This window comes from Cnephaeus nilssonii (assembly GCF_951640355.1).
Source record: "Cnephaeus nilssonii genome assembly, chromosome: 11".
Lineage (NCBI taxonomy): Eukaryota > Metazoa > Chordata > Mammalia > Chiroptera > Vespertilionidae > Cnephaeus > Cnephaeus nilssonii.
Window position 1 is genome coordinate 74,018,284 of NC_137082.1, and position 26,126 is coordinate 74,044,409.

General features: G+C 45.6%; 2 protein-coding genes across 3 annotated transcripts in view; both read right to left on the reverse strand.

Annotated features, from left to right (window-relative positions):
- Positions 1–809: 809 nt before the first annotated feature.
- Positions 810–8,060, reverse strand: ADIG (adipogenin). Its single transcript, XM_079783699.1, has 3 exons — positions 7,888–8,060; positions 3,878–4,004; positions 810–2,259 (listed from the first exon to the last, which is right to left on the reverse strand). The coding sequence occupies exons 1-2, from the start codon at positions 8,012–8,014 to the stop codon at positions 3,892–3,894; spliced, it is 240 nt and encodes a 79-aa protein (XP_079639825.1). The 5' UTR covers positions 8,015–8,060; the 3' UTR covers positions 810–2,259; positions 3,878–3,891.
- A 2,450-nt stretch (positions 8,061–10,510) lies between these two features.
- Positions 10,511–26,126, reverse strand: part of RALGAPB (Ral GTPase activating protein non-catalytic subunit beta) — a 91,158-nt gene continuing 75,542 nt past the window's right edge. For both annotated transcript variants that reach the window (XM_079783697.1, XM_079783696.1), the window contains exons 25-30: positions 23,995–24,117; positions 22,094–22,230; positions 18,592–18,700; positions 17,714–17,792; positions 15,044–15,192; positions 10,511–14,576 (exon numbers count right to left, since the gene is read on the reverse strand). In XM_079783697.1, the coding sequence (XP_079639823.1) occupies positions 14,383–14,576; positions 15,044–15,192; positions 17,714–17,792; positions 18,592–18,700; positions 22,094–22,230; positions 23,995–24,117 (791 nt within the window). In that variant the 3' untranslated portion in view covers positions 10,511–14,382. The remainder of the gene's footprint in view (positions 14,577–15,043; positions 15,193–17,713; positions 17,793–18,591; positions 18,701–22,093; positions 22,231–23,994; positions 24,118–26,126) is intronic.

A 26,126-nucleotide genomic window follows, 5' to 3' on the forward strand; every position in this document is an offset into this window, starting at 1 on the left:
ACACCCAGGGTCTCGGCGCCCACTCAAAGCAGGAGGGCATCTCCCCGCAGCCCTCACCACTTACTTGCCAGTGGCCCCGAGGAGCTGTGGCCCCTGCCTGCTGTCGGGTGCTCCCAGGAGTGCGACCAGCTCCCCTTCAGGGTCTGAGTCCCCAAGGTTCCTCTGGCTCCTCCAGAGTGGCTGGAAGGTCGGGGGTGGGGGGTGGGGGTGGGGATGACTCAACTGGATCTTTTGGGTCAGCACGGGAGGCTGAACAATGGCCAACAGCCCTGGACAGCGGGGGTGGGGGGAGGCAGTGGCCAACAGGGAGCCAGAGGGAAGCTTCAGCCACAGGGGAGGTTTGTTATCAAAAGTGTTTATTCAACACCAGGAAAGCTCCCAGCAAAACACAGCATGGACAAAGCTCATCAGCCAGAACAAAGTGTGTGTAGACAGAGGGCTGTGTGTGTGTATGTGAGAGAGTGTGTGTGTGTGTGTGTGTGTGTATATGTGAGTGTGTGTGTGAGTGTGTAGATGTGTGAGAGTGTGTATGAGTGTGGGTGTGTGAGTGTGTGAGAGTGTGTGGGGGTGTGGTGTGTGTGTGTGTGAGTGTGTGTGAGTGTGTGGGTATATGTATGTGTGGGGGTGTGGGGGTGTGAGAGAGTGTGTGTGTGTGTGGGGGTGTGAGTGTGTGGGGGGTGTGGGGGGTGGGAGGGTGTTATTTAGGGCAGCGGTCGCCAACCTTTCAAACCTCACAGGCCACCAGTGGTCCGTGGGCCACTGGTTGGCGACCGCTGATTTAGGGGGTGTACAGTGGGCCAGAGGCCAGGAGAAACAGGCACTTTTGTACGTACTTTCAGTGCCACCTTTTGTAAGACAACTTCACAATATCCGCAAACTGTAAAGGCACAGATATATTCAACAAGACCCCTTTCAGAGTTTATCCCATAGACAGCAGCACACTTGTGTGCAAAGAGAGAAGTCCAAGGGCGTTCACAGCAGCCTTGTTGGTGAGCACAGACACCTCACCCAGCAAATGCGGTAGGGCTCGGATCCAAAGGGCAGCTCCCCACCACACGAGAAACCGGGCTTTAGCCCAGAGCCGTAGGGAGCTACAGAGGAGACGCAGGGAGACGGCGTGTCTGGATCTGTGCTTTGGATGGATTGTTCAGACTAACGGGCAGCAAGGGCAGAGCAGGGGAGACCCAACTCCGGGAGACCAGCCAATAACTCAGGCTCCATTCTCTCTGCTTGCGGTGGTTGATGGAATGTGTGTGGAGAGGGAAAGAGGGGACAAAGGTGACACCTGGTGAGACTCAGGAGGGCCTGTCCCCTCTACAGCCCATCAACCCTGCTGCCTCTGGGGGGTCAGTGCGGGTACAAGGACAGATTGGGATTTCTTCCAAGTGCCTCCCCATGACTGCCCCCAACACTCCAACCTGGAAACCATCGGCCCAGTGGGCCATGGCCGGCTCTGGAGCCACAGGGCTTAGGTTCACGTCCCAACTCCACCACTGCAATTCAACAAGTTACTTGACTGCTCTGTGCCTCAGTTTCCCCATCTGCGAAACAGGGATCATCAAAGACCCCACCTGATAGAATCCTTGTGAGGGTTAAAAACAGCAATGTGTGTAAAGTACACAGAAGAGCGCCTGGGACACAGTAAGCGCTCATTAAATGTAAGCTCTTCTTAAAGGAGCCAGGTGCATGGTAGACACTCCGCAGATATTTATATAGTCAACGTGGTTAAATCAGCCGGAAGGCTAATTTTGAGAACTGAGTCTGAAAGGAGACAATGGAGGTTCAGAGCAAGATCCTCCAGCCCTTTGAACAGACGGGAAGGAGGGTCTGGGTTCCCAAACGGGGTCAGGAGGCCCAGGTCAGGTCACAAGCCCAGGCCCCACAGCTTGTGAATGAATGGACATGGACTTGGTCAGGCCCAGAACGCGCGTCAGGGTCTCCTGAGCTCAGGCAGCCCCTGTTGCCTTTAATATGGACCCACACACTCAGGCCCAGCTCTGCCCGAGGACTTCTTCTCAATTCATTTGGCCAACTTCTCCCCGTGTGACTGCTTATACCGTCTTCACAGCTGCGGGTTCCTCCCCGGGGCCTGGGGGTCCTCTGGAGACTGTGGAGGGAACGAGGTGGGCATCCCAGAAAAGCGCCTCAGTCGCTGAAGTCCTCTCCCCTCCCTGGCAAGTCTCTCCCGTCCACTTTGGCCATTACCACTGTCCAGCGGACTCCAGGAAAACCAAGCTGGGAGTAACTGGCAGGCTGGGTCTAGGGATGACAATGGAATGAGAGTGAGAGAGGGACAGAGATTGGGGGGTGGGAAGTGCTTTGTATAAATGGAACAGGGTCCCTGAGCAGAGTTTTTTTTTTTTTTTTTCCTTTTTATTTATTTATTTTTTTTCCATTGATTTTTATTTATTTATTTTTATTTTTTTATTTTTAAATTTCTTTATTGATTAAGGTGCCGAGCAGAGTTTTAATATCTCCTTTTCTTACCCCACTAACTGTATGCAAACAGGACAGGCTACATAATTTGTGGGGCTCATTAATAATGAGCACGTGGGCTCCTTGTTACTAATTATTAAAAATTTCAAGACAGCCACAGCTGAGCATTATACCAAGATGGGCTCTGCTGAACATGGGACCTCGTGTGCCCACACAAGTCACGCCCCGTGAAGTTGGCCCCAGGCACAGGACTGTGGGGAAAGGGGCCTCAACTATCAAGGTCGTGACCCGGGAAGGCTAAGAATCACTGTAACTAAGGGCACGTGAGGGTCCCTGCTTCTCAGTCCCACTTCCTTCCTCCACTCGGCCTGGCAGGGGCTCCCAGTTGTGACCCACGGGGCAGAGCAGGGGGTGGTGACATGTTGCAGGGGCAGACTTCAGAGGAGGGCAGGCCCTGGTGGCCAGGGGAAGAGAGAGACGATGCAAGAGATGGAGGATGGGGCGGGACTGCGTGTGGGGTGGGAGGCAGAGAGAGCCATGAGGCTGACCCCCAGCGTGGGGCTCACGCAGCCAGACCAGCAATGGGAGTGCTGTTCATGGAGATGGAGAGAAGTTGGCAGGTCACGTGTCGGGTTTTGCTTTGTTGGGTTTAGCAAAGGGAATAAGCCATCCCATTCTAGCCATGAAGAGGTGTCCAACTCAGAAGGAAGATTAGGCGAGAGACACACATTTGGGGGTCCCTGGTGTGGAGATGGCATTTAGCCCCATTGGACTGGATGAGGCCTCCTGGGTGTGCACAGCTGCGGGGCTCCGTCACTCTGGGCGCGTTACCTGCGGCACCGCCGCTCTGCATTCTCGTTGGTAAAATGGAGGCCAGGATAACATCCTCCTCGTAGGCTTTCATAAATGCGCTTGTGAGAGGGAAATGCTGAGCACAGGCCTGGTACCCGCGGAGTATCAGCTGGTGTTATTATTTATCATTATGATTTTATCCCTTCTACAAACATCTATTGAGCCCCCACCGTGGCAAAAGATAAAGGAAAGCAGAGCAGGGGGGCCGTGAAGCTGGGAGAGATGTCCATAAGGAGGGCAGTCGGGGACTCCGCTGAGAGAGTGAATTTGAGCCAAACCTCAGAGGTGAGGGAGTGCACCACGTGGCTGTCTAGGGGAGAAGGGTTCCAGGCAGAGGCAACAGCAAAGTCCCCAGGGAGAGTTGTGGGAGGTGAGGCCAAGAAGCAAAGGGTGGGGGACCTTTGTAAGGTGGCTCCCACATGGCAAGAACAGGTCTCCCACACAATGAGGCAGAAGGTTCTCCGACGCGGCAGAGATGGCAAGCTCTGCAATGGTGGAGGGAGTCAGCTGTCCATCTGGCAGTGCCCAAGGCTGTGGGCAGTCTCTGAGGCCGCCCTTCCCCCCACCCATCTCCCTAAAAGGGCCTCACCTGGCAGAACAGGCTCACTGGCCGGTCCTCTCCTCCTCTTGGCTCTGGAGTGTACTGTCCCACTCGGCTGGGCCTTTGCTCCATGGCTCCCAATCAAAGCACAAATCCGACTCATTTTCCTCTGAATCTGTGGAGGAGTAAGACAAGGCTTCTTGGATGGTCACATTCTGTCTCCTATCCCTGATCCACACGGAGCCCCCTGCCAGGCCCGGGCATCCCTGCAGCTTGTCTGAGGCCAGGGGGCCAGCCCTGAGACCTCGGGAAGACTTCAGGGCCTGGAATGGTGACCAGGGATCAAAAGGTTGCTCTGTAACTCACAAAGGGGCCATGTCCACCTACTAAACAGGGAAGGACCCTGAGATGAGCAAACGGCCTACCTGCATTGGGCGCGGTCCAGGAGCAGGCACGGAGGAGACACAAACCCAACCATCCATTTGTCCACCAGTCCATTCATTCACAAACATCTGAGTATATACTAGTAGGCACAATGATTTCCATTGCAGCCCTGTTTTGTGGTAAAATACACACACACACACACACACACACACACACACACACACACACACCAAAACACCCTAGAAACCATGTGTGTGCACGTCCATCGTGAGAGTTCTGGTTGGTCGAAGTGTGGCACAGTCACACCTAATGGAGGCCCGCCCGTCCATCCGGTGGCAGGTCATGAAGCTATTACAACAACTGCATTGGGTCTGTACTTTTCTACTTGCAGGATGTCTATGTGTTTCAAGCAAGCTTCAGAGGAATCTGTGTAGAATTTCCCCCTCCCCTTTTTTAATAGGAAAACAAAGAATACTCCCTCCTCCATTTTTCTTTAAACCTGCAGGTGTCATTAAATAGGTGCATGTGCTTGCTCACATGGCTTACCTTGGGAGGCAAGGGGAGAAAGGCGAGAGGGCAGAGGAGGTTGTTATTTTTCTTACTACATCTACTCCTATTTCACCAGCTGCAAAGAAGTAAAGAAGGTTGAAAAAGGCCCTCAGTTTGCAGACCAAGAGCCGACATCAGAAAAGACTGAGCCTCATTGTCCTCATCTGTAAAATGGGCACAACAATAGCCTCTTCTATAATGAGGGTTAATTGGAGTGAGATTTGTAAAATGGGCATTCAATTGTGTTGGCAGTTATCAGTTAAATATCAGCACCATGGCTTGAAGTGGCTGATCTTCACTAGATATGGCGATTGTTTTCTGAACACGTACTATGTGCTACGTGTTTTACATGCCTTTTCTCATTTAACCCTCTTAACGACTTCCTGAGGCAATTACCGATGTTCTTCCTATTCTACGATGGGGAAGGCTCAGAAAGGTGATGTCCGGCTCACAGCCAGGAAGTGGTCCTGTGGACTCAAATGCGCCTCCTGTACTAGGTGCCACGTGTTCCATTGGGTGCACTGTTTGAGGTCGGGGACTTCAAAGGCAGCTTTGAAATTAACAACTCACTCCAAGGACCAGCTTGAGGAGCGGTCCGGACCCTCAACAGGCACAGCCTATGGTGCCCACTTTTGTTTTAGTCCTAAGTCCAGTTATTTGGAGGTCTTCCCCTCTTCTTCCTACAAATTCCAGGGTCTTCTCCTTGAAGGGCACACCTGGCTTGGTCCTCTCTCCCTATATAACGGCAGGGGGTTAATGCTGGCCCCAGGGCCAGCTTCCCAGGGCTCACTAGAAAGCTTCCTTCTCTCCGCCCTCTTGCTTCCCCCTCGACTGGGGAAATTGCATACTCCTTGGCCACATTGGCCACGAGGCATGTTGCTCAACCCTCTGCCTCCTGAGCCCTGAAACTGCCCCATGGAGCCTGGCCAGGCAGGGGAGGGAGGGGGAGTCAGAGCTACTCATGTCTGCTTTCCACTGGATTCCAGGCCAAACTGACTCCAATAAAGAGAGCCACAGCAGAAAGAAAACCACAGACGAGGGTATCACAAGCCCCAGCCCCCACCAAAGCCTAGCAGGCCCAGACCCTGGATTTGGACCAGTTCCCAGCACAAGGACAGAACAGAAGCTGTAATACTGAGAGTTCCAGGAAGACAGAGACCATGAAGAAGGGCTATTCACTCACTTTAAGGACAGTTTCTGTTCATTGCAAAATTAACAAAAGAACCCTTGGCTGGCGTGGCTCAGTGGTTAGAGCGTCGGCTCACGCACTGAAGGGTCGCAGGTTCGATTCCCCGTCAAGGGCATGTAGCTGAGTTGCAGGTTCAGTCTTGGTTGGGGCACATTTGCGAGGCAACCAATTGATGTATCTCTCTCACATAAAATTTTCTCTCTCTCCCTCTCCCTCCTCCCTTCCACTGTTTCTAAGACTCAATGAAAAAAATATCCTCGGGTAAGGATTAACCAAAAAAATATTAACAAAAAGAATTTATTTCTTGGTTCCAGGTGAGATGTCAGCAGGTAAACTGCCTCTCAGGAGAAAGGTGAGAAGGGGTGGGGCAGGGCAGGTTGTGGGTAGCTTTCAAGCAGGGCCTCCAAGGAGAATGAATTGCTGCAGGAAATCAGTGCCTTAGACCTCAGGGAAGGTGTCCCTTCTCCTTCCAGAAATGCCACTCAAAGCCACTGCTATTCTTCCTCCTACCTTGACAAAACCAATATGGACTAGATTATTTCTCAGCCTGCAAGCACCTACTATGTGTACCTGTGCTGTGTGCCCCGCCCTTGCTGTGCATCTCTCCAAAAGGGCAGTGACCATTATTATCTCCATTTTGTAGATGAGAAAACCAAGGCTCGGGAAGGGCTTGTCCAGAGCCACACAGCGGGTAGGTGCCAGATCCGGGATAGGCAGTCTTAAATAGACTCGGCAGTCTTAAATAAATACTCCCTCGGTGTGTGACCTTGGGCAGGTGGCTTCTCTCTCAAGCCTCAGTTTCCTCAGTTGTACAGCAAGGACTACTTCACAGGGTTATTCTGAGGGCTAAAGGAAACAATACGCATCAAGTATTGAGCACAAGTCCTAGTGCACAGTGTTCAGAAAAGCCTAGCTATCATTATGAACTGTTGAGGGGCAAAGCTGGAATCTGGGCCCACATCCCCTAGACTCCAGACTGACACTGTTATAGCCACTGCACAGACACGTGTGCTGACTCCACCAGCCACCGCCTGATGCCCAAGGGCCGCGGTGCACCCTGGGAATGAAGAGATCAACTTTAAACAAATGCTTTCTAAAAGCTCTCACCAGGAACTCCTGATATTTACACCATGAACCCCACATTTGAAATCATGGGGTAGGTTAGGGGGTGAACTGTTCACCCTGTCTCAATGCCATCTGACCAGAGGTGGCAGCACACTCAGTGCCCTCCCTGCTTGCCCAGTTGGCCAAAGTTCGTGGGGCTGAGGAGCAGGAGGTGGGAGGTCAAGCTGTCCCGAGGAAGAGGCCCAGGGAGACAGGACAGGCAGGGAGTCATTCCTGCCACGTGGCCAAGCTGCGCCCCTTGCCCACCCCCAGCTTCCAGTGGCCAGCTCCACCCAGCATGCTGAGCTCAGGACCCCGTGTCCCAGAGAAACCAGGGATGTATTACCCTCCAGGGAAAAAGGGTGAGTGGTCACTGGCCCCGGATAAATGCCTAAGGCTGCCACCTCCCACTGTGCAGTGTTTACTGCACGAGAGCTCTGAGCTGAAGGGTGAGAGGGACTGAAGCCCAGCCTACGCTCTGCTCTCAGAGCCTGTGCCCTGGCTGCATTCACAGGAATGGACACCTTCTACTAATTCATCTGCCCAGAGGGGTCACCACTTTCCGAGGGCCACTGCTAGCACCAAAGACCTTCCGTGCCAGCCGTGGCCCTGAGGAGACACAGACACACGCACATACTGTTTCCCAGGCGAACTTGGGGATTCACCTGGACTCTAAGAAACTAAACTACCCAATTGGTCCTTTTTTCTTTCAGGTGACCACGTGTCGGCTCTGAGCCAACAGTGAAAATGCCCCAAAAGCAGCTCCTTTCTCCGCAGTGGTTTCCAGACCCCTGCCCAGCTCCAGGGTTAGGGCCCAGCCTGGGTGGCTCACCTTGGCTAAGTAAGAAGCGAAACCAGACGATCAACAAGAACAACAGCAAGGCCACGGGCAGGCCGAGCCAGAACACCAGGAAAGAGAACGTGAGGTCGTTCACCAGCGGCACCAGGGGGTACTTCATGGTGCGTGTGAGGCCGAGCCGGGCCAGCCTGAGCTGGGCTGGCAGGGCTGCCCTGGGGATCTGGTGGGCTGGGCCACGCTCTGCTCTCAAACCAATTGTGACTGAGCTGGTGACGTAACAAGGAAGTCACAGTGTCCTTCAGGGAAGGGAGAGCTATTTGGATGAATGGTCAGGAGCCGGGGCAGTGAGAGTAAGCCTGGGCAGGCCTGGGTTTGAATCCCTGCTAAGTTGCTGTTGGGTTCATGTGCCACTTCCGGGATCCTCTTGTAGGATGGGAATAATTCTTTCCTCACCAAGCAGCTAAAAGTTAGAAAAGCAAGTGCTGGGATAAGCATTGCCCACAGGTGGGTGTTCATATCTTTGAGGTCACAGAATCCTCTAGAAGCCAGCCAGGTCCCTGGTCCCAAAATTCAGGCTCCATGTGCCCACACTTACACTTGGTGGGAGCGGTGGGGACTGTGCAAACTGGATGGAGCGTAGAGCCTCCAAAGCAGACAGCTGTCCCAGGAACTGACGTGTGGGAAATGCAGGTCCAGTACAGCCAGCTCTCCTGACTTCTAAAAGAGCCAAAACATCAGAGTTTTTATGTGAAACCTGCCAATTTAAAAAGACTGAATCGAACATTAAAATACTGTTGGCTACACAAAACAAGTCTGGTGGGCCAGACTGGGTCACTGGGCTGACATTTAAAAACTTTATAACACATAGTAGGCCCTCCGTAAATGATTCTGATTTAATGAGGAAGCTGCGGCACCTCTCCTTATTAGGGAGTTCAGTGAGGAGCTTCTAAGGCTTTAACTGTGTTCCTTTATCTCCCAAGTGGGCAGAATACTCTCAAATGCCGTTCTTACCTCCTCCCACCCCACCTCTCATTCACTCATTCATTCATGAAGTGAACCTCCACGTGCCAGGCCCTGAGGCAGGAGGCTCCGGAACTCGCAGGGCCTGATAGTCCCTGAACTGGAGCCTGGTGGGTGCGGGAGGTCAACACAAGTGGCTGCTGTGTGTGGGGGGGAGGCAACAGCACGGTATTCTCTAGGAGGGTCCTTGGACCACCTGCCTGTCACTGCCAGCAGGTGGGTGGGGGGTGCAGGGTACTTGGGAAACACGCTGATTTCCATGCTCACCTTGTTCTGCTAAGTCAGAACCTCCAGGGGCTGAGGCTTGGGACTCAACACATTAATGGACAACCATTCTGTTGCAGACTTGATTTCAAGACCACAGCATTTCACGGAGCACAGGTTGGAAAGCTGGGCAGACCAAGTTCCAGGCTGGTGGAGCAGCTGCACTAAGTGGGTGGTGGACCTAGAGGGAGACATGGGCTGAAAGGACCCCCTTCCAGGAAGCCATCAGCCTGGGGAGAAGGGCAAGTGGGCCAGCCACAAAAAAAAATAAGGGAGGGGAGCCCGGCCTGAGTGGCTCGATTGGTTGAGCATTGTCCTGTGCACCAAAAGGTTGCCAGTTCGATTCCCTGTCAAGGCACATACCTGGGCTGTCGGTTCCATCCTTGGTTAGGGCATATACAACTGATTGACATCTCTCTCACATCAATGTTTCTCTCTCTCTCTCTCTCCTTCCTCTAAATATGTCTTCGGCTGAGGATTAATTAAACAGATAGCTAGAGAGGAGGGAAGAGAGGGGAGAGCTGGGGCTTGGACGGCCAGTGTGTTTAAAGGGAGTCATAGCCCAGATGTGGGATGACCAGAGTCCTCAGAGGAAGTCTGGGCAGATGGTATTAGAACATGTGTCCAAGAAGCAGTGCCCTGATGGGCTGTGCCACTCAAGACCCAGAGTTCAAGACCAGAAACTAGGTGGGCTGGGTTGGGGGTGATTTCTTGGCACCAGGTCCTGAAGGGCCTGGGGTCAGAGAGAGCAGGACCGCACAGGTGGGAAAGGCTCAAACACATTTTCTTGTCAGATCCGGAAACGGCCACTGTGCAGCCAGCCCGGAGAGAAGCCTCCCGGGCCCCAGGGCTGGCTGGAGTCCTGGGGTGGGCAGGTGTGGACACAACTGCAGGGAGGTAGCTCCCTGGCGCAGTCCAGGGGCCACACCCTCACTTCACATGGAATCAGTGCCAGGCTGGAGGGAGCGGCTCTAGGCAAAGGCACCCATCCCTATCTCGAGTGGCACGACCACCCACCATGTGTCACCTAGGCATTAAGATGCTAACCTGGCCCCATGGAACCCTCTGCAGCCAAACCTCTTCCCTTTCCTGACTGGCCAGCCTGGCAGAGCTCGGTCCTCTGTGGGCAGAGAGCACAGTGTGTTCTGTGTCTCGGGACTGCTGCCCCTGGGATGTGGCCTCTGCTGGCAGGGCCTTCATTACACAAGCTCCTTCCAGCGCAGAAGCCAAATACTTTGACCAAGTCTGAGTGCTTGATGAGACTCCCCCAAACCAGGGGGAAACTCCACAGGTCGACATTGGGAAGAGTAAGTTAGAACACCCACACAGGAGTCAAACCCCGGCCTAGGACCAAAAGCACACACAACGTTAGTAGATAAGAATCTCCTTAAAATTTAATTGACTAAATGTATTACATTCAATATTCCATGGGTTTCTTCTGGACAAAGGATCGGCATAAATACAAACAAGCCTCTGGGCCTTCTTCCCTAACCAACGAAGAGAAAACACAGGAGGCAAGGGACACGGCGCCTTCATATTTACATTTCGCCTTTACTTTACAGTTCAGAGCCAGAAATATTTACAGAAAATACAATAAGAAAAAGGTCATGTCTTGGCAACATATTGAAATTCATACAAATTGTATATATGGTTTCAAGCAAATAATGATACTGCTTATCTTTTAGCCACAATTGCCAAGCCCTTCGGAGGAGAAAGATGTTCTTGGTCACTGCAAGAGACAAGGACTTGGGAAACTTGGTTTGCTTCAACAAATATTTATTGGGCGCCTACTATATGCAAGGCACTGTGGAATCCCAAATTATACCTCTTCCCTCACCATTATAAAAAAAGAAAAGCATCTGAAGAACATGAGTTGATACTCTTGAGAAAAACACTATACAGTAAAGTACATGGCTTCTTTAGCTACCGAGAAAAGAACCCCCGTTTGCTTCCACAGTGAGTGGGTGGACTATCTCCAATCTCTCCGTCTCAGGAAAAGAGGCTGTCATGGAAATTCTTTAAAAAGACCATCTAATGCAACTTATCAATTCATGTAAACATATAAATCATTTTTTTAGGAAGATATAACCTGAATGGGTTTTTAAGTGCTGAATGGAGAACTACTGCCAGCAGGAGTGTCAAATTATCTCTATTACACCTTTTACCAGCTACTTTTTACAAACCAAGCCTTTGAGCAATGCCAACTCCCACTTTGGGTAAAGTTCACCTGCCAGTAGAAATACATATTCTTGAAGACTCTGCCTCTTTAAATAGCAGTCTGCAGAACATGACAGGGTTCCTCGGTGCACGTAGGAGTAACCGTTTGTGAAGACCTCGCGATATTACTGGCCAAAGCTGTAGGTTTTTGTATTTCTGAGGCCAAAAGAGAATGGGTTGCCCTGAAGTAGAGGACCTGGAAATGGCGAGCAACGTGGATGCGTGTGTGTGTGTGTGTGTGTGTGTGTGTGTGTGGTGTCAACCCACAAAGTAACTATTCCTGTCAAACAGCCAATGGGCAGGAGTAGGGGGTTCTTAGGGGAAAGCACTGAACAAAAGGGCAAGTTGGCTGAACAAGGAAAGGGTTAAAAAGGCAAAAGCCCTGTCACTGCTCTTAGTGCTTCCAGAGAGAAGAAGAGGAAAGCCTCCATCACCAAGCGCAAGCTAGAAGGATGAGGGACTACCTGCCTCTGTGCCTTGGGTAATGCTTTTCTTGTCACAAATGCCACGCTCATCCACCTCCCGGTGCACCTGTCACATGCAGCAACTAAACTGTCTAAGCCACAGGCCCAAGCGGTCCTGGCTTCCCTCAAAGGTTATGAACACACGCTAGCAAGCTTATAAAGTGGACTTCTAAAAACTTACTAGGGACTTAATGCTCCTCTGCCTTTATTCTACTCAAAGTAACTTTAACAAAGGCAGGTGGGTGACCTTAGTGACCATGAACTCAAACCCGTAATTCTAGTAAAAGGTGCAAGGGCTCTTACCACACCTCCTTTTAAAAGTAGATGTTATTTTGAACAGAAGGAACCAGCACCTGACGAGGTCTGCATACCTCGTCCTGTTTGTGCCTTACATACTGGACTTCATAGTCCTGAATCCCTCCCTCCTCCCCTGGGAGACCACTAGATCTTTCAGGCCACAAATTCCATTCAACACAGATGTTCACTTACCAAAGCCATTCGAATTACAAGAAGTTGCTAGAAATTAGAGCAAACTACAGTATCAGAAAGCCTACCCCCAACATGCACACCACAGTACATTTTGCTGACTTAGTAGTAACACTAAGCCAAAGGTAAAAGATCTATCTGAAAAATCTCACTGAGGAAGTACACCTACATCGGCTATTTTTAACCTCTGGAATGTTATAAGCTGCACATCAATTTATAGCCTCCTTTGTTCACAACCACTAGAACAAGGGCCCATTTTCCCTTTGAACGGTCAATCTGGAACTTCCATGAAAACTGTTAAACCTCGCCTTCTATCTGCTGAGCTACTAAAACATTTTTAGAGTAGAACTTCCTAAACTTTATCATACATACCCCTCCTCCATGCTACTATCTGGAAACATCAATTTATTGCCCAGATTACAAAGAAAATCAATTACTGAATAACATTATACCCTGAATGGAAAATGGAGTCATAGAAGGTTTTACCTGAGCTTAAAACAAACATGAAGAAAAAAGTATAGCAAACTTAAAACCAGGAGCTGCTATGCCCACATTTCTTGCTCATACATGACAAAATACATACTTCTGAAACAAAATATCTACACAGGGAATTAGGCCCTACACACTATCCTCTGCCCCCTAATTACCAAAACATCAAACCAAACAGACCATTGCATCCCTAACCTACAGAATCTATTGACATCAGACGTCAGGTGAAAAATCACCCCTTATACAACTGTGACCACTCCTTTTTGGACTTTATTTTCTTAACATAAAATGATTTTAATAAAAAGGAAAGCGCATAAGAATAGGAGAAACGAGCAGTGTCTACTATAGTGCTGTAACAGGAATCCTTGTAACGATGTTCTGGGTCTGGCCACCTCAAAACATTTATCCCTGGCAGAAAAGTAGCAGCGAGGTAACACGTATTTCCAAAACCCGGGCTGGGATTTGTTGTGCCTTCAGCTGGCAAAGTCCAGAAAATATGACAATAGCCATTTTTAACAGCAGCCACCCAAGCAGGTGGTCACTAATGCTTGTCAACAGTGATGAAATCCAGTAGCTCTCTGGGAGAGATCTGAATTAGTAGTGGTGAGAGGCTATTTCCTGAACCCCAAATTAGAATCCTTCATAAGCTACTGCAGTCTCCTGCTTGGTCCTGAAATAAGAGACAATGAATGAAACCAAATAATTTTCAACCCTTGTTTGAATTTATATTTCTTACTATTTAACCAAGAAATTACCAAGGAATTACAAATGTTTACCCTGTCATTATGTCACCAAGCTAGACAATACTAGAGTGGAGGCATCCCTGCTGTCTTACAACTTCTAACTCCACAAACTCCTCTGCCCCTTATTAAAGGAGAGGGCCATGCCTCCGTGTTAGGTCTGCTCCTGGGCTGCCCAGAAACGAGGCCTTCAGACAGGTCTGTGCAGAAATGAACATAATAACTTTTTGAAATGTGGAGAGAAAATATGAAAGATTTTAATGCCAGACTTCATATCTGATCCAAAAACAAGTCCACAAGTCCTTTTCTGTCAGCTGGACAGCTGGATGACAGACAGATGACAAAGGGACCTATGAGTGAGCAGAAAATTGAGATTTCTTTCCTTTTCCTCCATGTTATCAACTTGAGTCTTCAAAGGTCCTGAAGATTCTGAGACAGATTTTAATTTTGAACACAACCTCCTAAAAAGTGAGGTATAAAATTATCTTCAACTTCTAATTTGCAAATTTGATACTACCAATGCTTATATTTAACTAAGATGCATAAAAGCCTTTCTCCTCAAAAGGCTCAGATTTAACTAAAATTGTCACTTTTAAAAGGAAGTTTATGGCTAAAATGTATATCATCATTACCAGAAGGAATATGATTGTGTCTGGAGCCCATTTCACTAGAAAGCTGGAAGTCTTCTATCAGATGGGTTTAAATGTGTTTCTTCTATTCTGGTGATTAAACAGTAAACTCTTGGGGAGTGATTTGTTTTTATTTTTACAGTGATCACCTATCAAATTGTTTTACTTTGATATTAGAGCCCCAAACTGGAGTTGAAGAGTCCTAGACAGTTCAAGAGTCTAAGAACAATAGTTCTTGAGTCCAACCTCCTGGAAAAGTGAAGTGTAAAACTCTGGCTCCAACTGCTTGTTCCGGTACTTGTTGACAATGTCAGTGATTTTCTGTTTCCGGCGGACATGTGGTGGACTGTAGGAGTCACTCTCCAGCCTCTTTCTTCTACAAATATTAATTACAGTCTGCCTCACCAGAAAACCTTGAAAACAGAAGGTTTTAAAACAATGTGAATAATCAGTCAGCGAGGTGATCTCTCGGTACTGAAGTGAACTATTCTCCACAAACTCAAACTATCAGCCCATTTGCAAAACTATCCCCATCCCCAGAGAGACGGACAGAACTCCATGAAGATAAAACTATCAGAAGAAACATACAAGGACAAGGAAAAACAGAATAAAAATCTGGTCTGATGACTCAGTTTCTGACCTGGATTACAAACAGCTATCTTCATTTTCTAAAACTGAATTTTGTGAATTATAGTTCTACTCATACTTACTAGATTAAGCACAGTTCAAAGCTTGCTTCCTTTTGAACAAGACCACAGCATTTTTCTACATGTGGGCCCTATTTAGTAACATATTTCCTTATTTCTACTTGGTTTTGGTTCATAAAAATATATTTTAAAAAAAGACACGACAACCCTTCAACCATATGTGAAGACCTTACCGAGTGCTCGCCTGCTGACGATCATCCCATCCACAAGAGGGATAACCATGTTAAATTTTCCAGTGGCTCCTTGAATTTTTATCCGGAATAATCCAGTGTTTAAAGGGTGAATGAAGATGACAGGAACTTCTTTCTCAAGAGTGGTAGATCTTAAAAAAAGAAAACACTTTTTACCCCAAATAGTAATGTGTAATATAAGACTACCCAGTGACTTCTTTTCAGGCAGGTTTGATAAGAGCCAAGGGGTCAGTCTGCTGAGGCCTCTTTCTGGAGGCCCCTGATGAAACACCCCAACACCTGACCCTAACCCTAACTCTAACCCATCACTGGGGCTGGGTGTTTTAAACGGACAAAAAGGCACTAAAAATGTGCTTAGAAAACCACTGGGGACACGGAGTGGAAGAAAAGGCCAGATAAATCTCTTGGGAGAGCTATGAATTGGGGGACTTTCACTTAGTTCCTCCTCCTTGTAAGGAACAAAAGTGAGCTGAGCCAAGTGCAGGGAACAACACTACAGTCAACATTGGCATCTCAGAGCAAAAGTGGGACTCATGGGAACCCCTGACAGAATTTTTTTTCAGGGGGTGGGGGAGGAGATAAGGAGGGGACTCCTCCTCGGCAGATAAATGGCAACATCTTGGCAGAGCCAAAGCCTCTGAACAAGTAACAGCTGCTAAGGAAGCAATCATACCTTTGGGAGACTGAGTGACACATCACGAGTCAGGCACATGCCAGTGCATCTAGAATTGCCTATGAGATTCTGTGATGTTACATGTCAGGGTTACTGTTTTGTTTGTTTGCTTCTTTGTTTTGCAACACAATGAGCTTTCCTTCTATATAGGTAAAGTGATGTTGGCCAAAGCAACAGTGAGTCAACTTTTCAAGACATTAACTAAAAATCAATCCTATACTAATTCTAGCCTCAAGACAAATCCTAAATTTTGCTAATGTACTAATTAAATACAAATTGTCTAACCATTTTAGAACTTTTGACATAAAAATATTGAAACACTAACAAAAATGAGTATAAGACAATTAAATGTTTTCTTTCAAAAAAGTTCTAGAAAAATCCATCTCACGGAAACTATTTTAGTCTCGTCAGCAAGTCAGTGTCATGCAGAAAAAATAAAAACAGGACTGTTCTGAAGTAAAAGAGACTGAAGAAATTAATACTAGATGCAAGATCTGGGAATAGATTCTGGTTTGAACAAATTAGCTATACAGGATGTTTTAGGGAAAATAGAGAAATTTTAATGTAAACTAGTCACTAGATGAAATTAAGGAATTGTTACTAACTTTCTTATCAATATAATGTTATCTTTATCTACTTAAAAAGTGTTCTTAATTTTTAGAGACATATACTGAAATACTTAGAACATCAGAATATCTCTAAATTGCTTTAAGATACCTTGGCATAAAAAAAAAAAGCTCTTGACAATTTACTCTGTACCATGTTATACATGTATTACATTAGAATTTGCTTAATAACTTTAAAAATTAAAAACACAAAAAAAACAAAATTTTCCTTTTTTGTTGTTAATCCTCATCAGAGGATATTTTTTCCCATTGATTTTTTTAGAGAGAGTGGAAGGGAGGAAGGGAGGGAGGTGGGGAGAGAGCAGCGATGTGAGAGAGACACATCGATTGGTTGCCACCCACAAGATCGCTGAGCTGGGGCCGGGGATAGAACCTGCAAACCCAGATACATGCCCTTGACCAGGAATCGAACCCATGATGACCCTTTGGTGCACGGGCCAATCCTCCAACCACTGAGCAACACTAGCCAGGGCCAGAAACACAAAGTTTTATTAATGACTTGACCTCTTCTAGAAATTTTAAAATATGATGTTAAAATAAATGATCTTTACTAACTTCATTCTACAACAATAATCTAACAATGTTAGACTAAACTCATCTTACATGCAATACAAACCAGATCATGTACACTGAAGGAACTTACTCAAAGTTAAAATATCAGGTTTAGCCTGATATCAAGGGTTGCTCTGTGAGATGTGGGAGATGAGGCTAACATATGGATTTAGATTCTTAATTCCTTCACTAACTGACTATGTGATGATGAGGAATATTTTATCCCATTTGTAAAATGAAGATGATAATTGTACCCTTGGAATTATCTTAAAGTTATTTAAGCCAAAAACAGTTAAGCAAAATACCTTGAAACTATAAAGCCTATACAGATACATTGTGACTATTCTGGCAATCATATTATTTTCTTCTTATCCCGTTTGTGCATGGGCCGCTAAAATAAAAATCTTAACTATTTTTTAATGAAGTTTAAAATATTTTTTCCACTAAATAGCTCATGTGATGAGGATATTTTAACTGCTATCTGTCCAGAATGTTTTGACTAATATCTAATATTGCTACCCTACTATCAGTTTTCATGAATACTTAAATGCCTTCATAACTCCATTTGTCTTTTTGCTGTAGATAAATGTAAAACAGCAATTAATTATGCCTTTTAAAAATCCTGCTAATTCGATCACCTTATGTACTTATCTACACAGGTCTTTGGACCCCTTAACTCCCCCACAATTGTTTGGTTATTATTGCCTTCATCCCTTTTGTTTCATAAGTTTTTCTTGATTAAACTGCAATCAACTTATTCTTAAAGACATGCTGATAAACTTCAAGCAAATAAGAGTGTACCTCAGAGAAGTGCTACTATTTGCAGTAGTTTCCACACCAGTACTGATTTCTGTCATCAGGTCTGAGAGGGGAAAGTTTTCTGGAAGAAAATAATAGCATTGCAATTAATATCTCCCTTCTATTCCCAAACAAATAATAGGAAATCTAATTTCCTAATCTCTCTACACAAGTAGGCAACAAATATTTGGACTATGCTATCCTACAATATAATCTGACAATATAAACCATTCCTCACAAATAAAGAGTTCTCCCTCAAGACACATTTTTGCTAAGTTCATCTCAAGCAGAGAGTTGTTAGAGAAAGTGACCTGTAGTCTTTGAGGGCTTGGAAAGGGTTGTGGAGGGGCTGGAAAGCAACTATCACACTTTCCCACAAACTCTGAGTCAGATGAGATTCTAAGCTAAATACGCATTTCTAAAATTCTTATGTTGCTTATATAAAAGTCATGAAGAACTTATCCATAGCAGAATTCCTAAGGACAAATTAATCTTTACACTAAATCTAGACAGTAGGGTTCCAGGGAAGAGGGTGAGGGAAGTGCTCCCCCTTCCCCAAAGTCCTGGGATGAGTAGGACCAGTGGCAATAGACCATTAACTATCATACCATACCAAGCAAAACTAAAGATTTTATATCCACTAGTCTCATCAAATCTTCACAACTATGAACTAGGGAACACGAGTGTCTCCACTGAACAGATAAATAATCCAAAACTTAAGGAAACTGAGTGGTGGAGCTGGGATGCAGACCCAGGTCTGCTGAATTCCAGTCCCAGCTTCTGGCTGCCCCACCACGCCTACGCTGCCATTCCTTTTAGACCTTTAGAAAGTCATTGTCATTCTAATTTTATTTATAGACAACATCCTTATAATATATTACCTATATCATCATAGCGTTCCACCCAGACTACAGAAACTCTTGTTTCAGGTCCAAGGGGAGGCACAGGGCGGCCCTGAGGCAGTTTCTTCATTCTGGAACTGGGACTGAGCTATATGAGGGAGAGAAAAGCAGGAGAGGAGGAAAAAAAAAAAAGAACTGGCTTAATTAAACTATAATCATACAGTCCTCAAGCTGCCCAATGACATAAGTATCGGATCTTGGGAAATCAGTTCTCTTTATTAAGTCTCAACCTAGAACAGAGAAATGAAGGCCTAACATCCTCAAAGGACCCCAATAAATTTAATAAATAAAGAACAAAAAATCCTCAAGGGAAAAAAAGGTATATTAAGCTGACAATAATTGAAAATTTATAATTGTCATTACTAAAAATAAAATTTGCAGGCAATGTCTTAATGAGCACTTAAAATGATTTGAGTTCATCTATATGGCCAGAGAGCAGTATTCTTTCCTCATCATGGTAACATCAATGATTTGCCTGGAAATCCTTATCTTTTAAATGTCCCACCAGCAAGTTATTCCTAGTTCTCAGACCAATTACAATTGAAGCCCCCCAAAATTCCTTTGTCTTGTCAGCAGAAAGAAAAAAAATGTTGCTTATGTCTTCACTATCATGCACAGTTTTCTTTGGCTTCCCTGCCCTCCCAGTCAGCTGTAATTTCCTTTGAAAGGCTAACAGAACTATGAGGCTCCCCTTTAGCAAATGGCACTCTGAGTCTCACCTACTTTCAGGGCATGCATCAGACCTGAGTTTATGCTAAAGCCCTAAACAAAGCTATGTGTACAGAAGGGAAAATCCCATACTGAAGTTGAATTTTAAGAATAATGATGCTTGCCCTGGCTGGGTGGCTCAGTCGGTTGGAGCGTCATTCCATACACCAAAAGGTTGCACGTTCGATTCCCAGTCAGGGCACATATATAAGTTACAGGTTCGATCCCCAGTTGGGGCATATATAGGATGCAAGTTTCTTTCTCTCCTCTCCTTCCTCTCTCTAAAAAAAAATCAATAAATATATGGGTGAGGATAAAATAATAATAAAAATAACAACGCTTGTACACACAAAATATACATGTCTTTACCAGACGACCAGAGACCATGACAATTCCCCCAAATTCTTATTTCTATCATGACATTCACAGAAAATGAATGACCAAGAGATTTCCCCCAAATTAATGACAGATATCCAGGCACTCTCAGACACGATTTTCTTAGCATCTTGGCTCCTCATCAGCTTTGAATCTCTGACTTCCTACATCTGACTTCTAGCCCTAGACTTGAAAAGGTCCTGTGATTAGGTCAGGCCTACCTGGATTATCCCCCTTTGATTACCTCAAAGTAACTTTAATCACAAAACCCCTTTGCCATAAAATATAATATAATCACAGTCTATCTCATCATATCACAAGTTCCACCGACATGGAAGGGGATGACATTCTACAAGGGCAAGAATCATTGGGGGTCATCTTTGAATTCTGCCTAATACACTGACCCTTTTCCTGCTCAACTATTTTTTTCTGCATCTATTGAGATAATGATTTTTCTTTTTTTAGTTTGTTAATTATTTGAAAATTCAGTTTGTGATAAAAACAAACAAACAATGTGCTTTAAGAGTTTTCATTCTTTGGATTTTAAGGAATAATTATGCTGGCATTCAGAAAATGAGTACAAGAACAGCCAATCGCTGACTATGAGATCTGGCTAAAATCCTGCATTACCATCCAATAGACTTGTTCATCTCCCAACTGTATTCTGTGAAATCTTTTTATTTTTTTTTTATTTTTTTTTCTGTGAAATCTTTTTAAATATATCAACTCCTGATTTTCAAAATTAGTCTACTTCCAAGTGTCCCATACAACTTAACTTTTTTGCCTAAATCAATTTTAAAGGTGAAAACCCCTCCCATATACTTATGTTAAAAACTAGAGGCCCGGTGCATGAATTTGTGCACCAGTGGAGTCCCTTGGCCTGGCCTGCAGGATCGGGCAAAACCGGCTCTCCAACATCCCCCAAGAGGTCCTGGATTGCGAGAGGGCACAGGCCAGGCTGAGGGACCCCACCAGTGCACGATCGGGGCCGGGGAGGGACCGCAAGAGGGCTCCAGGGCGTGTCCGGCCCATCTTGCTCAGCCCCAATTGGCCTGACCCCAGCAGCAAGCTAATCTACCGGTTGGAGCACCTGCCCCCTGGTGGTCAGTGCACGTCATAGCAAGTGGTTGAGTGGCCTTAGCATATCATTAGTATATTACGCTTTGATTGGTTGAATGGCCGAACAGACACTTAGCATATTAGGCTTTTATTATATAGGACAATTTTCACTATGGAAGAAGCCAAATTAAAATCCTTACAACGAAAGAATGGCTTCAGTCAAGTTTACACTTCTTTTGTCTTTTTTATTATTTGTTTTAAATATATTTTTATTGATTTCAGAGAGGAAGGGAGAAGGAGAGAGAGAAACATTAATGATGAAGAGATAATCAATGATTGGATGCCTCCTGCACGTCATGTCCCCTACTGGGGATCGAGCCCGCAACCTGGGTATGTGCCCTAACTGGGAATTGAACCGTGACCTCTTGGTTCATAGGTCAACACTCAACCACTGAGCCACATCAGCTGGGCTTATCTGTTTTAAATCAATCTTCTTATCCTTGTGAATTAGTTCTGTACTCTTGCTATTACTTACTTAGGCACTTTCTAGTAAGGCTTAAGAGGTAACATGAGACCCTAGATGGTTTGGCTCAGTGGACAGAGCATCAGTCTGTGGACTGAAGAGTCCTGGGTTCGATTCTGGTCAAGGGCACGTACCTTGGTTGCAGGCCCCTCCCCAGCCCAGACCCTGGTCAGGGCATGTGCAGGAGGCAACCAATCAATGTGTTTCTCTTCTTTCCCTCTCTCTTTCATTCTCTCTAAAAATCAATGGAAAAATAGCCTTGGGTGAGGATTAAAAACAAAAAACAAACAATAAAAACAGAAAACATAAGGAGAAAACACAGATAAAGACATAACATCCATTGCTATGGTAAGAAAAAAGCAAAATGCTCTCTTCTTGTAGTAGCTGCTGTGTACCTCACTCAGTGTATTCATTCATATACTGAACTGTTCTCCAAATTGCTACCATTTATAAATAGCCAGAATTGTTTAAGTTGAATGTTGCACGATTAAAGATGTGAATTGTAGAGCCACTGCTGCAGTTTTAGTGGATATTTCTGGTACTAAATAAAAACGTAGGCTAAAGAAGAAATGGGTGAGAGAACCAAACATGGTACTAGAATGGCTAAATCAAGGGAAACAAAGGCTGTCTTAGAATGAATTATTTGTTGCAAGCTGAAAAAAAGAGAACCATGAGAATTTGCTTTTAAAAATGGAGACACTAATAAATCAGTGCAGCTATGATTACTCTCTGGGTTAAAGGCAAAAGCTTTGCAGGCATGATTCTATAATTACCCCCACTATAACTTTTTGGAGATCTAACAACAAAGTGACTTACCCTCTGTGAGGAATTAAGATTGTCTGTGTGATTAGGGAAAAGCTCAAGTGTCAAGGATGGCTGTTTCAGAATTCCTGGCATAAGATCCATATTTGAATCACTGTCTTGGTCCGAGATGTTACTTTCCAATGAATCAGCTACGGTATAAGAGAAAAAAAATTATAATACCTACTACTTGTTTGGAGCAAAAGTGTGTAAACTAATTATGCTAGTAGTCTAACCTAAGTCACTTAAGCAAAGCATTACTTCTACAGCATGGGTTGGCAAACATTTTCTGTAAAGCAGGGGTGGGGAATGTCTGGCCTGCAGGCTGCATAAAGCCCTCGAAATCATTTGGTCTGGCCTTGCCAAGGCATCAGGGGTGAGTTAATTGTTTGACCAAATATAGCAGGCCAATTTTTAAGTTGACAATTTTGTATGGCCTGTGAATGTTGTTACAAATATCCAAATGGCCCTTGTCAGAAAAAAGGTTCCCCACCCTTACAAGGATCAAGTAATAAATATTTTAGGCTTCGCTGTCTGTATAGGCCTCTATCGTATATTCTTCTTTGTATTTTAATTATAATCCTTTAAAAATGTAAAAACTGCTCTTAGCATTCTGAATTTGGCCTGTGTCCTGTAGTTTGCTGGCTCTGCCCTACAGTATAACTGAAGTAAGATTTGAAAATATTTCACTTTTCAGATGTAGAATGTAATAAAAGCCACCTGTTATTCTCTGAATTATTCTGATTACATAGCAACCATATAGCATCCAGTGCTACAGAGGACCTAGTCTCTGTGATTAAGGAATGATGTGAATGGAGGCAAACACACAGAGAACTATAAAAAACAAAAACAAAGGAAGACAACTCTCAAGAAACAGGAGGAGGCGAATTTGGAGCAGGGGCACAATTGGCACAGGGGATATTTCATGACTGGAGGTGAAGACTCAACTGTGGGAACTGCTATAAGGTCATGGATCTAGCTGTGGGGGAACTGGGTTGGTACAAGCAGGCTGGGCCAGACACACCAGGCAGGGACTTGGCCCAGAGAGGATAGATAGGGCCTGGCTTCTAGATTTAGGTGGTAGATCATAGCCTTGACACGAAGGCAAACAGCTGCTAAGATACTGACCTAGACCATGGAAGGCCACTACTGTCAGAGACACAACTGGCCCCACAGTATGAAACAGGGAGAGGCCTAGAGTGGGAAATCAAGGGTCCAAGTAAAAGGTTAGGAGGCTACCAAGGTAGGACCCAAAAAGTCATTAGCCTGGTGATGAGACAGTGAAAATATGATGTGTGGCATCCCATTCTCTGGGGTTCCATATAAAGGCTCTCACAGGAAACAGGGAAGTAGGTGGGGGCTCATGCATAATTAGTGAAATGAATAAACTGAAAAACGCTACTATGTATTGATTATAATTAAAGAAAAACAAAATATGGGTTGAAGTGGGCCTCCTTCACTATTTAAATAATATAATTAGAAGGTCAGTATGCTTGTCTTTAACTACTTTTCTTTAGAAATTTAAGTGGCGCTAACATCCTGAACCTTTGCATAATCTGAAAGCTATCATGCTTTAGAAGCAGAATGCCCTAGATGACTTCACAATCTCTCCCAATGCAATAATACTGCACAAACCAGTGAATACAAAAATAGATCTTAAAAAAGCACCATACAAAAAATGCTCTTGCCGAAACTGGTTTGGCTCAGTGGATAGAGCGTCAGCCTGCGGACTGAAAGGTCCCGGGTTCGATTCTGGTCAAGGGCATGTACCTTGCTTGCGGGCACATCCCCAGTAGGGGGTGTGCAGGAGGCAGCTGATCGATGTTTCTCTCTCATCAATGTTTCTAACGCTCTATCCCTCTCTCTTCCTCTCTGTAAAAAAATCAATAAAATATACTTTTTTAAAATGCTCTTACTTAATGACTCCACAGGAGAAGGAACCACAAAAGATATTTCTGTAAGGGCATCAGCGTAATACAGCACCTTCTTCTGGCCATTGAAAATACTAGCCCCAATATCTTCAGAGGAAATCACTTCATCTAGGAATGAGAACACTATGTTACTGCTCCAAAAAGTGGAAAAAACAAATATCATCCTGCTTTGTGAAATTTTAACTGGTTAAGAAAGTGATAATAAATAGAAGGTACATTTCCAACAAGAACCAATTAGTGTGTAAAATGAATAAATTCTACATGTTCTTTAAATGTCTTCACACTAACTTTAAATCATAAAAATTTAATTTCATAGGTTCCAGTCAGTTTCTATGCCAGTCAGCTTCTCTGGGCCTATCAATGGGGCCTGATCAGAAAGGCGGGGCTGATCAATAGCCCCGGTGGAGGCCTGGAGAGAAATGGAGGTGCCGCTGTTGGCCAGGCCGGGAGAGAAAGAGAGGCAAGTTCTGATCAATGGCTGCCACAGAGGCTACGGATCAGACCCTGCCTCTCTTTCTGCAGGCCTCTCTCCAGGCCTGATTCGCAGCCCCCTAGGCAGTCAGTGCTGGGTTGGGGCGCTGGCAGCCACCCCAGTCAGTGCTGGGTCACCACAGCGACCCAGTCAGTGCCGTGGCGACCCAGCACTGACTTCCGGTCTGGTCAAGACCTTCAGTCGTAACAGTTGTTATGACCCTGGCTCTTTATTAGATAGATGTACAGGAAGTTTTAGTAATAGTATCCGCTCTAAGCCAGCAAGATTGAATTAATAAAAGTAGCATTCCTGAGAGTTAGTATAGTTCTCAATTAAAATGAACACAATTAAAATGTCCTATCATCCTATATAATAAAAGGGTAATATGCAAATAGACTGTACAGCAGAACCAACCAACCAATCAAAGTGTAATATGCTAATGATATACTAAGGCTGTTCAACCACTCACTATGAAGTGCACTGACCACCAGGGGGCAAACAGTCAACTGGTCAACCAGTCACTATGACGTGCACTAACCACTAGGGGGCAGATGCTCCAACCGGTAGGTTAGCTTGCTGCTGGGGTCTAGCTGATTGGGACAGAGCGAGATGGGCCGGACACTATCCCTCCCTGGCCCGATCATGCACCCGTGAGGTCCCTTAGCCTGGCCCGCGCCCTCTTGCAATCCGGGACCCCTCAGGGGATGTCGGAGAGCCAGTTTCAGCCCGATCTGGCAGGCCACTCCCCTTGCGGCAGCACAAGCCTCTCCCTATCTATTGGGACTGACTGGGCACAAGCCCATGGCAGGCACAGTGGGGCCAGGATGAGCGGGAGCAGCAGGTAGGAGCTGCAGGCGGCGTTGGACTGTGGGTTTCGGCCCGATCCCTGCAGGCCACCCAGAGGGACCCCAGCTGTGCATGAATTCGTGCACCGGGCCTCTAGTTAGTACATAAAAAACCAACAACCTGAAAAAAGTTGGGAAGAAATGAACAAGCAGTTCTCAGGAAAAAAAAATAAAAACACGCTAAAAGATACTAAAACTCAATCATACTTTAAAATAGGAAAGTTCTCACCTAACAGATTGAAAGATATCTAATGTTGGTGAGGATGTGACAAACAGGAAATTTAGACCAGAGGTTAGCAGACTATTTCTGTAAAGGATCAGAGAGTAACTGTAGGCCATGACAACTCAAGTCTGCTATTGTATCAAAGACAATACATAAACAAGTGTTTTGTAAGTTATTTAAAGTTCTAATAAAACTTTATTTACAAAATCAGACATTGCTGACTCCTGGTTTAGATGCTGGGAAGGTATTTTGTACCTACTGCAGTGGATACTATGGTTACTGCTTCAATACCCACCCCACCCTTGCCTACTCTGTGTAGCAGATGTGAACTGTGGGCAGGATTGTCTCTTCACTACCAGTTCTACCTGGTCTATATCTCTCTTAGGAGGGTCATTCCATCTCCCCTGCCATAGCAATAGATCGGGGTGGTCCAATCCCTGAGTATCTCAGGATTTGGGAATAGAGAAGTTCTAAGACCCAACTAATCTCTCCTATTCAGGCTAATGTGGTAAGTGAATGTAGAGCCTGGAATTGCCTTTTTGCACTATGAGAGAAACCAGGCTAGGAACAAAACCAG

Bases quoted from the DNA above. Each gene is read 5' to 3' on its own strand.
- ADIG (XM_079783699.1), bottom strand. From the start codon at position 8,014: ATGAAGTACCCCCTGGTGCCGCTGGTGAACGACCTCACGTTCTCTTTC. The intron at 4,005-7,887 runs GTGAGCCACCCA...ACTCCTCCACAG, and splicing joins TCGCTTCTTACTTAGCCAAG to ATTCAGAGGAAAATGAGTCG.